The 14,158-nt window shown below is 47.2% G+C and overlaps 1 protein-coding gene across 1 annotated transcript in view; it reads right to left on the minus strand.

The window, feature by feature from the left end:
• wu:fj29h11 (uncharacterized) overlaps positions 1-14,158 on the minus strand; it is a 44,766-nt gene that overhangs the window by 20,234 nt on the left and 10,374 nt on the right. Inside the window, exons 7-14 of the mRNA XM_056297240.1 lie at positions 12,933-13,045; positions 12,653-12,803; positions 12,158-12,406; positions 11,694-11,900; positions 8,082-8,263; positions 7,757-7,940; positions 3,162-3,304; positions 1,482-1,666 (exon numbers count right to left, since the gene is read on the minus strand). Coding sequence (XP_056153215.1) covers positions 1,482-1,666; positions 3,162-3,304; positions 7,757-7,940; positions 8,082-8,263; positions 11,694-11,900; positions 12,158-12,406; positions 12,653-12,803; positions 12,933-13,045 — 1,414 coding nt within the window. The remainder of the gene's footprint in view (positions 1-1,481; positions 1,667-3,161; positions 3,305-7,756; positions 7,941-8,081; positions 8,264-11,693; positions 11,901-12,157; positions 12,407-12,652; positions 12,804-12,932; positions 13,046-14,158) is intronic.

The raw sequence follows: 14,158 nt of genomic DNA on the forward strand, positions 1-14,158 counted from the left end.
GAGGAAACCGGAGCACCCGGAGGAAACCCACACAGAGGACGACCCCAAAGGTTGAACTACTCTGAGCTCGAACCCAGGACCTTCCTGCTGTGAGGCAACCGTGCTAACCACTGCGCCACCGTGCCGCCAGAGATAACAACAACATACCATATACGTCGAGATAATGTTGAAAATTGTGACTGTTTCCCTTTAAGAGACAAGTTTAATACATCATTGCTCATTCGAGTGCGTGCCCATCAGATAGCTTCTTTAGAAGAATTGTGAGAGCACTGCACGGCTGATAGAAGAGGGTAACGGCTTCAGCCTTGTGATCTGTAGGTCACTCGGACAACTCAGCTAAGAGGCATAAAGATGTGACCGACATTCTGCTGCAGAATATACAGTCCTTAGCAGCCCCGCACGTGCCTAATGGTAGTAGAGTCAAGGGATCTGAGGGTCTCTGCTATACACTACAGTGCTATATGACACAGTTATCACAGGGATTCGAACCGGCGATCTCTGTGTTGGTAGGCAACAGAATAGACTACTATGCTACCCAAACGCTCCTTCAAGACACATGTTATTGCCAGGTATAAACAGCCTGTAAGTGACACAATCATTAACTGTTAGTATGACAAGGGGTGGATGGGAGGGATTATGTTGATTGCTTTAATATTAATCATTCAATTCTGTTCACACCCATCACTACATAATGACTCAAGCAACACGCTAGGAGTGTGCCACAGCATTTACAGTAAAAGTCCATTTCATGTCTTCGGTGTCTGACTGTAGCACAGCGAGGTCATTCAAAGTGAAGTCTAATGACTCGAAGATGTCAGATATACCTGTCATGAATGTTAGACAGTTTCTCAGTCTTTGTCTGCAGGATGGATCACTTTATTCTACAGTCCAAGTGGACACTCATTTATAACTGCTCGGGGGGGGGGGTGTGTCCTTTGAAAGCACTGTCCTCACAAATTAATCAAATCATCTAATGGACATTTTGTATGTTATTTCTTTTCTATTCCTCCTACAGGGATTTCGGTGAAGCAGCCCGGCTCCCTGCCTCTCCCTACTTGAACCGATGACCGGCTCACACACACATCTGCTACATTAAATCATGCTGAGTTGTGTGCAACAAAATCCCGGTTAATTCCCGAAGTGAAGGCTGTGGACCGATACACCCTATAAGCCCAAACAAAGGCTGATATGTGGCCAGCTGTGCCGAGCTGATCGTAGGGAGATAAAATGACTGTTCACTATAATGCGATGTCCCTTCTTTAGCCCCGTAATCACCTGATGGCCATGGTAGACGGGACAAAAATCACCAGCCAACCCTGAATGACCTTGCTGCCATTATCTTTTTTCTGCCTAACACTCAATGAATGCGTCTCTTTCTCAAAATATTAAGGTCGTGAGCAAGCTGTGGGTACAATCTGGAGGGAGGCGTTGGACATTGTGCGCAATGAGGGTGTCACCGTTCCACATGTGTGTCTATTTACCCAGTGTTCCAGTTGTCCACCAACAGCCTCAGCAGAGTTTGTCTCTGCTCCAAGAGTTGGTGGGCAGGCAGCTGAGCTGTGGCCAGGGAGTGGAACTCCTCACTGGGGTAGTCGTCCAGGACACATCCCCTCTCCTTCAGGCCCAGCGACCATAGCTCACTCTCTGCTGACCAGGTGCTGGAGGCCTATAAATAAATAAATAAAAGGATTAGGGCAGAGAGGTAAGAATCAAACCAACACAGGATCATGCTCTGACTCAGCCGGGGAGAAAAAGGCTCTCAGTCGCTCAGCGAGCTGTTGTCAGAATACCACTTGCTATCCCTCCTCTCAGCTGCACTAGCTAAAACAAGACCAGGAACACCCGACCTGTGTGCCCTCGGCCCAATCCGGCACATGGCTGCACGCTCACCTGCTTTAACTCCTCATCTTCAAAGCGGCTACGCAACTCTCTGGCCTCAGAGGGACTCACAACTGTTGATGCCCTCATCCTTTAATCAGGCATGGATTACCCCTGCCTTACCCATTATTACAGGTCACCGTTAACCCCTGACAGCAAATCTCGGGAAAATTCTGTCTGGCCTCTGGTGTCCATGCAACTGATAAATATTGTGTCCTTACACAACATAAATATTGTGTCCTTACACAACATAAATGAGTCAAAGCCACTTGTCACCTATATACATGGCAAGAGCTGGTTTATCCTGGCCAATTCTGTAATCACTATCTTTACAGCGTGACTAAACCCTATATACTGCAGCGGGTGTAAGTTAGACCACAAAGCACACCACTCATTTTCAAACTAAAATTTTTGAAGACAAAGATATTTATATATTGAAGAATAAAGATATAATATACAAAAATAATTTCGGCAGGTTAATTTCATTTCAAGAATAAAATGATATGGGGCGTCCAGGTGGCTTAGCAGCCCCACCGCTGCCCGCCAACATGGAGATCGCCGGTTCGAATCCCCATGTTACCTCCAGCTTGGTCGGGCGTCCCTACGGACACAATTAGCCGTGTCTGTGGGTGGGAAGACGGACGTGGGTACGTGTCCCGGTCGCTGTACTAACACTTCCTCTGGTTGGTCGGGGTGCATGTTTGGGGGAGGGAGGGGGAACTAGGGTGAAACTCCTCACCGTCAGGTGAAAAGAAGTGGCTGGCGACTCCACATGTATCGGAGGAAGCATGTGGTAGTCTGCAGCCCTCCCCAGATCGGCAGAGGGGGTGGAGCAGCGACCGGAATGGCTCGGAAGAGTAGGGTGATTGGCCAAGTACAATTGGGGAGGAAAAGGGGGAGACATTTTTAAAAAAAAAGAAGAATAAATTGATACAGAAAGGAGTTAACAGCCGATCAATGGCATCTCTCCAGGGTACCCAGCGCCTCGAATTACAGGGTGGAAAAAAGTTGCTGTGTTGGGCCTCCTGACTGTGTGGGGGTTTTCTCTCCTCTATGCACTGACAGGGTTGTAAGGGAGGCTGGCGGGAGTGTATGTGTGTGTGGTTGGATACCAAGCAGGAGAGATAGCGTGAAGAGAGATAACGATATGTGACAAGGCAAGAGAATAGAAACAGAAAAAATAAAAGCAACTCTTTTGCTTGGTATGTGCCACGGGCTCGCAAGGCTGATGCGCACGTGTGCACATGCACACATGCACACACACACACACACGTATTCCTCACCAGTTCTTCAGCGGTGAGGGTGCGTCTTTGTTTACGGATGAGGAGTCGGTCTCGGACCCCCAGCCTGGTGAAGAGCTCTCTCCATCCCGCTACGTCGTTGTCCGTTTCCACGTAGCAGGAACTCAGCAGAACCCAGTCGTGGCCTGCAGGGGGACAAGTTATCAGTTGTGTCAGTGGAAAGTGGGGTAATATGGTGGAGGTGGGGGTGGGGTGGGGGGTTGTTGTTGTAACACGAGGAGGAAGTAGGTGAACGGCCCAGGGACGAGGCACACAGGGAGAGAAAGGAAGATGAACAGAAGAACGGGCCCATCAGAAGAGGACGGCAGATAACGGGGCATGGGCACAGCAGTGGTCAGCGCTTCCCTTTGTTCTAGCCTCGCTTTCTCTCGCCGTCTCCCCCCTCTGGAGGAAGGGTCAGCTGCTCTGGTCTTTTTTCCATAAGTTGTCCATTCCATGACCTCTTACATAAGACACAGGCACACTAACACGCACGCACATACGCGCACACACACACACACACACACACACACACACACACACACACACACACACACACACACACACACACACACACACACACACACTGTGCCCTGTTCAAACTCTACTGTACAACACAGACATTTCATACTTTCTTTATCCCGAACCAGGGATGTAACGGTACAGTGGGCCAACGGTTTGGTCTGTATCACGGTTTTTGTGTCATGGTACGGTTTCAGTATCATTTATATTTTAAGAAAAAAACAAAAACAAAAAACAAAACAAAAACATTACCCTTTAAACAATGAACTCTTTATTTTGCCTATAGACAAAAAACTTTCCATTCAGAAAAATGGCAGCATGACTGTCTAGGCCTGCTTTCTGTCTCTAGCAAATCAAATGGGAGAAAAACATTAAAATTAAAAGTGCTTATCTTTAACAACCTGTAGGTGCTTTGCCTTCTCTCTCTCTCTTTCTCTCTATGTATATAAAATCCCCCCAAAAAATATAAAATAAAAAAATCCAATAATTAAATATATATTTTTTTTTTAAATCAAAAAATAAACATGTATATACAGTGCATCTGGAAAGTATTCACACGCCTTCACTTTCCCCACATTGTGTTATTTTACATCCTTATTCCAAAATGGATTAAATTCCTTTTTTTTCCTTCTCCTCATCAATCTACATACAATATCCCATAATGACAAAGCGAAAAAGGTTTTGTAGAAATTTTTGCAAATTTATTAAAAATAAAAAGCTGAAATATTGCATGTACATAAGTATTCACACCCTTTACTCAGTACTTGGTTGAGGCACCCTTGGCAGCAATTACAGCCTCGAGTATTTTTGGGTATGAAGCTACAAGCTTGGCACACCTATATTTGGGGTATTTCTCCCATTCTTCTCTGCAGATCCTCTCGAGCTCTGTAAAGTTAGATGGGGAGTGTTGCTGCACAGCTATTTTCAGGTCTTTCCAGAGACGTTCAATGGGGTTCAAGTCTGGGCTCTGGCTGGGCCACTCAAGGACATTCACAGACTTGTCCCAAAGCCACTCCTTCATTGTCTTGGCTGTGTGCTTAGGGTCGTTGTCGTGTTGAAAGGTAAACCTTCGCCCCAGTCTGAGGTCCTGAGCGCTCTGGAGCAGGTTTTCATCAAGGATCTCTCTGTACTTTGCTCCATTCATCTTTCCCTCGATCCTGACTAGTCTCCCAGTTCCTGCCACTGAAGAACATCCCCACAGCATGATGCTGCCACCACCATGCTTCACTGTAGGGATGGCATTAGCAAGGTGATGAGAGGTGCCTGGTTTCCTCCAAACGTGACGTTTGGCATTCAGGCCAAAGAGTTCAATCTTGGTTTCATCAGACCAGAGAATCTTGTTTCTCGTGGTCTGAGAGTCCTTTAGGTGCTTTCTGGCAAACTCCAAGCGGGCTGTCATGTGCCTTTTACTGAGCAGAGGCTTCCGTCTGGCCACTCTACCATAAAGGCCTGATTGGTGGAGTGCTGCAGAGATGGTTGTCCTTCTGGAAGGTTCTCCCATCTCCACAGAGGAACGCTGGAGCTCTGTCAGAGTGACCATCGGGTTCTTGGTCACCCCCCTGACCAAGGCCCTTCTCCCCCGATTGCTCAGTTTGGCTGGGCGGCCAGCTCTAGGAAGAGTCCTGGTGGATCCAAACTTCTTCCATTTACGAATGATAGAGACCACTGTGCTCTTCGGGACCTTCAAAGCTGTAGAAATTTTTTTGTACCCTTCCCCAGATCTGTGCCTCGATACAATCCTGTCTCAGAGGTCCACAGACAATTCCTTTGACTTCATGGCTTGGTTTCTGCTCTGACATGCACTGTCAACAGTGGGACCTTATATAGACAGGTGTGTGCCTTTCCAAATCATGTCCAATCAATTGAATTTACTAGAGGTGGACTCCAATCAAGACGTAGAAACATCTCAAGGATGATCAGTGGAAACAGGATGAACCTGAGCTCAATTTTGAGTGTCATAGCAAAGGGTGTGAATACTTATGTACATGCAATATTTCAGCTTTTTATTTTTAATAAATTTGCAAAAATTTCTACAGAGCCTATTTCACAGATTGATGAGAAAAAAAAAGAATTTAATCCATTTTGGAATAAGGCTGTAACATAACAAAATGTGGGGAAGGTGAAGGGGTGTGAATACTTTCCGGATGCACTGTATATATATATATATATAAAAAAAAAAATCATATTTGGATTTCCCCCCTTTTTTCTCTGCAATTGTACTTGGCCAATTACCCCACTCTTCCGAGCCATCCCGGTCGCTGCTCCACCCCCTCTGCCAATCCGGGGAGGGCTGCAGACTACCACATGCCTACTCCAGTACATGTGGAGTCGCCAGCTGCTTCTTTTCACCTGACGGAGGAGTTTCACCAGGGAGACGTAGTGCGTGGGAGGATCACACTATCCCCCCCCCCCCAGTCCCCCCCCCCGAACAGGCGCCCCAACCGACCAGAGGAGGTGCTAGTGCAGCGACCAGGACACACACCCACACCTGGCTTCCCACCCACAGACACGGCCAATTATGTAGGTAGGGATGCCCGACCAAGCCGGAGGTAGACCGCCATGCCACCCAGATGCCGCCTTCTATATTTGAAATAAACAGGGTACATACTTGTATAGGCAATATTACATGTAAAAAAGTGCAACATCAAACTGGTCCCCTATATGAGCTATCTATTCCTTTATGTTGAGGTTCTAGATAGGGGGTCTGTGTCCGTGATGTTTCATATAATTCAGGAATCACTTTGCTGCTGAAATGTGTGCGGGAGGGGACACTGTAATGCGGTTCAATTTTTTTCCATCCGGTGACAAAATCCTGAGTCAGTAAACACCGAATATGGCTGCAAATCTTTGGCTAACACCCCCACTGCTTTTATTATTTCTTTGTTTTTTACTCAATTTGTCGCGAACTGTTGTTGGAGGGCAGCGGCGAGAGATTGTTGTGTTTTCGCTAATGAGTGGACTCTCCTTGCTCCACCTGCTGGGGACACAGCTGGGTGATGGTGGCGTAAATGAGACCGCATGTTAGGAGAAGTGTTTCCACTCCAGCAGCAAAGCAATGCTTGCAGACAGTAGTTTGTTTGTTTATGGTCTTCATACCCTCGTCATTGTACTGAACGCCGGATCTGAAAGACGGCGGTGCCTCTTCACATTTGCTTCTCTTTGTCTCGCCAGCGCTAGCCATGGTCACATTGGAGCTGAGAGAATATTTGTTTGTAGTTTCCCCTTTCTTCTCCAGCCCGTATTTGCATACAGAGTACTGACAGACTAGAGAAGTTCTGTGACTCTGAAGGTCCTGGGTTCGAACCCCGGGGTTGTCCAACCTTGGGGGTTATCCCAGGTCGTCCTCTGTGTGGAGCTTGCAAGTTCTCCCTGTGTCTGTGTGGGTTTCCTCCGGGGGCTCCAGTTTCCTCCCACAGTCCAAAGACATGTAGGTCAGGTGAATCGGCCATACTAAATTGTCCCTAGCTGTGGATGTGTGTGGGCCCTGTGATGGACTGGTGGCCTGTCCAGGGTGTCTCCCTGCCTACCGCCCAATGACTGCTGGGATAGGCTCCAGCATCCCGTGACCTGAATTCAGATAAGCGGCTTGGATAATGGATGGATGGATGGATGAATGTACAATATGTGTATAGTCTGCAGCGCCATAAGCAGGTTGTTATAGGAAAATGTACCATGTACCGTTGCATCCCTAAAGCGAACCTTCAGATATAACATACTAACTACACTCCCCACAAAAGTACCATATAAACACACACACCTACACAAGCTAATGCAGCCCTGTTTCCACAAGGTGAAAGCTGCAGGCAAGCTGGGGACGAGAAGCATCAAACCTATTATGACCGTCTCGAAATGTAACCACAAAGGAGATCGGTCTCGCTTTTTGGGGCCAATATTACAACATGGACACTGAATAATATAGTTGGCTTGATGCAAAAAAGCTTAAATCCATTTGCTTCGTCTCCACTTCGGACCATGTGTGCACACGTGTGTGAACTGTTGATGACAGGGTGGTGTGTACATCTCAGTATCTTTATGTCAGAGCGTGGGTTTATCCGAAGCTGTGGACGCTCACTTACCAGGCAGCTTTTCAGGCAGGTTGATGTTGCCGTACTCTTGTGAGAAGTGAACCCGGTCTTGCGCTGGGCACAGCAGACCTCTGCTGGTGAGGACGGGTACTGCTGTGTCTGAGTACTCTTGGCTGGAGGAGGAGTACTGCTTGATGAAGACCAGGTAGCTCACAACCACTGGCTCAGGTTTGGACTATGGGAGGACACCAGAGGGTACGAGGGGAGAAGTAAAGGAGAGAGCAAGGGAAAGGGGGGGGGCAATAAAATGGTTGGATCAGGGTGACAGTCGACGACATGTTTATCTATGTGAATACACCAATTGTGTATCTGTTACCTTCCAGCTGCCGTTGTGGAGCGCAGGGTAGATGTGCTGCTCCAGTAGCTGTTGAGGCTCCAGTTCATGGACCCCCAGTTTCCTCAGCAGCTCAAATACCTGCTGGGCCTCGAGAGGCTCCTCACAGCACAGCAGAGAGGGATGCACCACACTCACGTCTTTGTAGAGCGCAGAGAACATCTCTGGACGAGTACAATGGACAGATAAAATCATGGTCATGCCACACAAGAGGTTTTATTTATATAAACTTATTCTGAGCAGAGGAAAGAAAACATCCTGACTTACTTCCTGGGACCGGCGAGTGAAAGTGCCTGCGTGTGCTACCCCACTGACCTCCGTACTGCTCAATATTTCATTAGAACACTGTGTTTAGCTCCGACATCTGCCCGGGCCAGCCTCACAGCTTTCAGTCCACATGACTAGACCTTTCAACAGAGCCTGCTGTCTGACTCTGAGCACACTGAACCAAACCTTCTCTGGCCCGAAAGAGTGCCAGAATTCAAATGGTCATCGTTCATTATTTGTTCATCTCACTCCAACTGCCCCAACATGGAATATCCTTAGAGCAGGAAGTACAGTAGATATATACGAACCCTACCATGTCGTCAGTTTTTGCTTTCATCAAGTTTAAAGCTGTTGCAAGTATGTTTTTTTTTTTGTTGGTAGAATTTGGTGAAATTGTCATTTCATGTCATCCACTTCAGTAGAATGAAGATCCTGCCTCTTAGAAGCGGTGGTAGTGCCCTTTTGAATGGCAGGGCTGAGTGCAAGTTGTTTCATTCATTTCATTTCGTTTGTGTATGAGCTCTTGTTCAAGTTGAGATCATTGTTGTACCTTTTTCTGCTGCCATCACATAGTTTTTTTTAAGTAACATATTAGGTGAACGATTGAATGAATCTTCTCATATTTTTCTCAAGTTGTGAATTCTTACAGATAAGTTAAACTAATGAATTCAACTTCTAAAATTGTACTGATCTCACGCCAGCTATTCCGACAAGCATATATATATATATATATATATATATTTAATGACCCCCCCCCTTTTCTCCCCAGTTGTACTTGACCAATTACCCCGCTCTTCCGAGCCGTCCCGGTTGCTGCTCAAACCCCTCTGCCGATCTGGGGAGGGCTGCAGACTACCACATGCCTCCTCCGATACATGTGGCGTCACCAGCCGCTTCTTTTCAGAGTTTAACCAGGGGGACGTAGTGCATGGGAGGATCGTTATTCCCCCCAGTCCCCCTCCTCCCTGAACAGGCACACTGACCGACCAGAGGAGTGCAGTCGCTAGTGCAGCAACCAGGACACATCCCCACATGTGGCTTCCCACTCGCAGACACGGCCAGCTGTGTCTGTAGGGCCGCCCGACCAAGCCGGAGGTAACACAGGGATTCGAAGCGGCGATCCCCGTGTTGGTAGGCAACGGAATAGACCGCTACACTACTACCCAGCCACCCTATACTGTATATTATTATTGTTGTATTGTTTATCCAGCTCTGTTTATCCTTTAATTACTTTTTTAATTTTTCATCTTATTCTTTTTAATATTCTTGTTATTTAATCTGTGCATCTTGTTTTGCATCTCATTTAAGGTCTCTTTAGACCTTTACGTAAAGCGCCTTGAATTGTCTTTGTGTATGAAATGTGTGCCTTCGTATAAAAGGGATCTGATATCAATTTTCCTCTTTTTTCAGCGCATTTCGCGGTAACGTTACCAACAATTACACGTTAGCTAGTTGACGGTGATAAAATCATGACACGTTCGAGTGATGAATACACAAGTTAGCAAACAATCCAGACCTGGGCTCTAACTTTCAAATGAACCGACATTAGATCTTGATAATAGATTCTGATAGATAATAGATTCTGATAGACTTGTTTAACGCGAATCTTTTAAACTGTGACAAAAATCAACCTCTTCTAATTCCGTTATTCAACAGGAAACCTGCGACCCTGCAGCGCTGCACAGACCGAACACTGACGGGGGGGGGCAGCTGTGGAGTTAAAATGCAAAAGCTGTTTGAGGTCGCTAAGAATATTGGTAGGGACGGGGCGTGCGGGTAGCGTGGCAGTCTATTCCATTGCCTACCAACACGGAGATCGCCGGTTCGAATCCGTGTTGCCTCCGGCCTGGTCGGGCGTCCATACAGACACAATTGGTCGTGTCTGCGGGTGGCAAGCTGGATGTGGGTATGTGTCCTGGTCGCTGCACCAGCGCCTCCTCTGCTCAGTCGGGGCACCTGTTCAGGGGGGAGGGGGAACTGGGGGGAATAGTGTGATCCTCCCACACGATACGTCCCCCTAGTGAAACTCCTCACTGTCAGGTGAAAAGACGTGGCTGGGGACTCCACATGTATCGGAGGAGGCATGTGGTAGTCTGCAGCCCTCCCCGGATCGGCAGAAGCGGTGGAGCAGCGACCAGGACAGCTCGGAAGAGTGCGGTAATTGGCCAAGTACTATTGGGGAGAAAGGGGGAGGGTATTGGTAGGGACAACTCCGTAGTCCCTTGACATTGGTAGGGACTGGTAGGGACATGTCTGTACTGTCCATACCCAAATCTACACCTACGTAGCAGAGTGGGGGGAAATTGATTTTTTGGGGGATGTTCTGTCAAAACTGCTCACATCTCCAAAGTCACTACCTACACCAGCTTTTAAGTGACTGACTACTAATTAACTAAAGCAAAGGCATAACTCCTCCCCACGAGGTATTACTACTGACGTCAGTGAGTGGACGCAGGAAACATCCTCTCTGATCTCATCCCTCATCTCAGCTGAATTTTACCCCTCGGAGAACTTTCCGGGGCAAGACTGAAATGTCACCACAAGACGGCAAAAGTAGTGCGGCGGTACCGTCAGATGAAGCAGAACTATGGGAAAGGCCCACACGAGCGCTTTGAGTCACTGGCAGAAAAGCATGGAACCAGTTAGTCTTCATTAATCCCGGCAATCAGCCAGCGCACCGCAGGAACAGTACGCTTACCCCAGAACAAGGAAATCAATTATTTACGCTCGTCACTTTAAATCTGCGCTTCAGGTACTGTTTGTCAATGCGATGACGCAAAAACATTGCTGATGCTCCGCCACCTCTGCAGATATATATATAATATATACTGTGTCTGTGAATCTTCTGGTGTCAGTGAATGTAACTTTGTCTATTCTTGGTAAGAAATGGATTTAGTCAAACACCTACTTTGCTGGTACTGGGGTGTGTGTGTGTGTATAGACATGTGGGAGAGCAGAGACAGCTGCCGACGCAGACCCTTACAGGGGGCTTAAGAAGCCTCTACCGTAACACTGGTTCTTTTCCTGCTACTATCCATTCAAAACTTCACATAACAGAGAAAACAACAACTGCTGTGGCAACAAATCAGTTTTTCTATCCGTAATTTAGCTCAGGTTATTTCTGGTACTGTCCGCTTTGTATAAAACAAATATGAAGGTAGGTTCATGTCCCACATTAACACAGGGAGGCAGATGGGGGCAGGTATAGGGAAAACCGACAACAGCATATGCATTACAAAAAGTACTTAAAACCACTATATATACAACTGCTGCTCTAAGTTCTACCAATAATAATAATAATGTAAGTGAATGATCTTAGTTCTTTACCTGGTTCAGCTTTCTTCTTCTTCTTCTTTGTTTTCTCCATGGGGAAGAACACCCCCTGCGCACTTAATGCAACCACGTGTCCATCAGCCAGAGGAATTATGGGCAGCTCTCTGAGGGTTTGCAAGATGGAGTCCGTGTCTCCGTAGCCATGCTCCAGGGCGCGGAAGTTACAAACCAGCAGCCGGGCCAGCTGACGTAGCCCGCCGTCTAGGAAGGCAGGCAGAAGGGTTTGTGCAGAAGCCAAAGGTAAGTGACACCTCACACTGGCATGAGCTCTGTGTTACAGTGTCTACCAGTCAAACCCAATTTGCACATTGCACTCACTGGCACTTTTTGTTACATGTCATTGCGTTTTTCAATGATGGCATCCTGCGCTGTATGTGAAAACAAACGGGGCGTCTGCGTAGCATGTGCCTCCCTTTTCCCATACTCTCTGATTCTCACACACATGCATGCAAACACACCTGAAATCAAGTCTTGCCCTTGCATGAGCTCCTTGGCCATAGCCATCGTCACCGTGGTCACATCTGAACCCCTCAGGTGTCGGACCCCCAGATGTTTGAGCAAGGTGAGGGGTGGGGCGGGGTGCAGGCCCGGGTGGAGATAGGCCAGTGAGAGGTGTCTGTCAAGCTCCTCTGCCCCAATCACATCACGGATGACTGTGTCCTGACAGATGGCCACCTGGGATGGGAGCTTGTACACCACATGGCCGCCTGGAAGACAAATGCCATCAAGAGAATGGAGCAGAAAGGTCTTTTCGTTCTTCTCGTAGAAGAACCTTAAAGCATGGCTGACATACACTGAACACTACCTACCAAACCTGATCAAGAGAAATCTCAAAAGCCAAATATGAACAGCGACACAGCAAGCAGACGTGGTTATAAAATAGGGCAGAGAAAGGAAAGTGCACACAGATAGAAAAATAAGACAAATTTTTCAAAGGTAGATGGGAGCAGTACCTGAGCTGAGAGTGGGTAGAAAGGCCTTGCCCTTGAGCAGCTGAATAATCTGCCCGGCAACAGGCTTGAAGAAGTCAAGCGCCTCATCAGGCAAGGGGACAAACTGCAAGAAATTGCATAGGCCCTTCAACCCACTGAACTCCGGGTGAATCTGGAACAATGAGAGGAATGGGACATTAGATATGAAGAAAGACAAGGTCAAAAGACTAATAAAGGCCAAAAAGTGATATTCATATCCCACGTCTGTTTTATCTACAAAGCGCTGAGGCTACTGTCTTACAGTGAAGACCTCCATGGCCTGAAGGAAGAGCTGGGGTATCTCCGAACGCAGCCACTGGTTCCACGAACTGTCTCTGTCCACATCTTCACGGGACGAAGGGATATCAAAGTCCCCTGGGATGTTTGGGAGGGAGCAGTATTTACTGACAGTGCTTATTTATTTACATTTACTCATTTAGCTGATGCTTTTAACCAAAGCGACTTACAAGAGGTTCAGCAGGTACATCTGAATATTACCAACAAGCGTCACAGAGTACTAAATATTAAGAAATGGCTTCACCAAAACAAGATCAGCGTTTTGGAATGGCCCAGCCAGACCCCAGACCCGAATCCAATCTGCCGGGTGATGCCTTCGCAATCTGATGGATCTAGAATGTTTTTGCACGGAAAAGTGGTAAAATATTGCCAAGTCAACATCTGCCAAGCTTATAGACTCTTCCCCAAAAAGATAGAGTGTTTTAATAAAATCAAAAGGTGCTTCAACGTATTAGTTTAGGAGGGGCGTCCGGGTGACATAGCAGTCTATTCTGTTGCCTCCCAACACGGGAATCGCCAGATTGAATCCCTGTGTTACTTGGGGCTTGGTCGGGCGTCCCTACAGACACAATAGGTCGTGTCTGTGGGTGAGAAGCCGGATGTGGGTGTGTGTCTTGGTTTGCCGCACTAGCGCCTCCTCTGGTCGGTCGGGGCGCCTGTTCAGGGGGACTGGGGGGAATAGCGTGATTCTCCCACACGCTAAGTCCCCCTGGTGAAACTCCTCACTCTCGGGAAAAGAAGCGGCTGGCAACTCCACATGTATGGGAGGAGACATGGTAGTCTGCAGCCCTCCAAGATTGGTAGAGGGGGTCCCCCGGACCGGATTGGTAGAACAGCAACTGGGATGGCTTGGAAGAGTGGGGTAATTGGCCAAGTACAACTAGAAAGAAAAAGGGGGAACCCCCCCCAAAAAAACCCCAAAAAACTAGAGACATACGCAGATAGCAACAGATGAAAGAGGAGGGTGAGGTAATGCTGGGATTTCACTCCTACCTAAAATGACCATGGGTGGTCAAAACGACTGCCGGTTTCTAAACTCTATATTCTGTCAAGATAAATACCCAATTGAGATATTAATGCATTGCATATGTTAGTATGTCAGTTGAGAAATGACTGACAACAAAATTAAAATTTTAAAAACTTTAATACTATTTTTCAAACAATTTAAAATGGCCGCTGTCCAACGCCTGT

Source organism: Lampris incognitus, chromosome 17, assembly GCF_029633865.1.
Source record: "Lampris incognitus isolate fLamInc1 chromosome 17, fLamInc1.hap2, whole genome shotgun sequence".
Classification (NCBI taxonomy): Eukaryota; Metazoa; Chordata; class Actinopteri; order Lampriformes; family Lampridae; genus Lampris; species Lampris incognitus.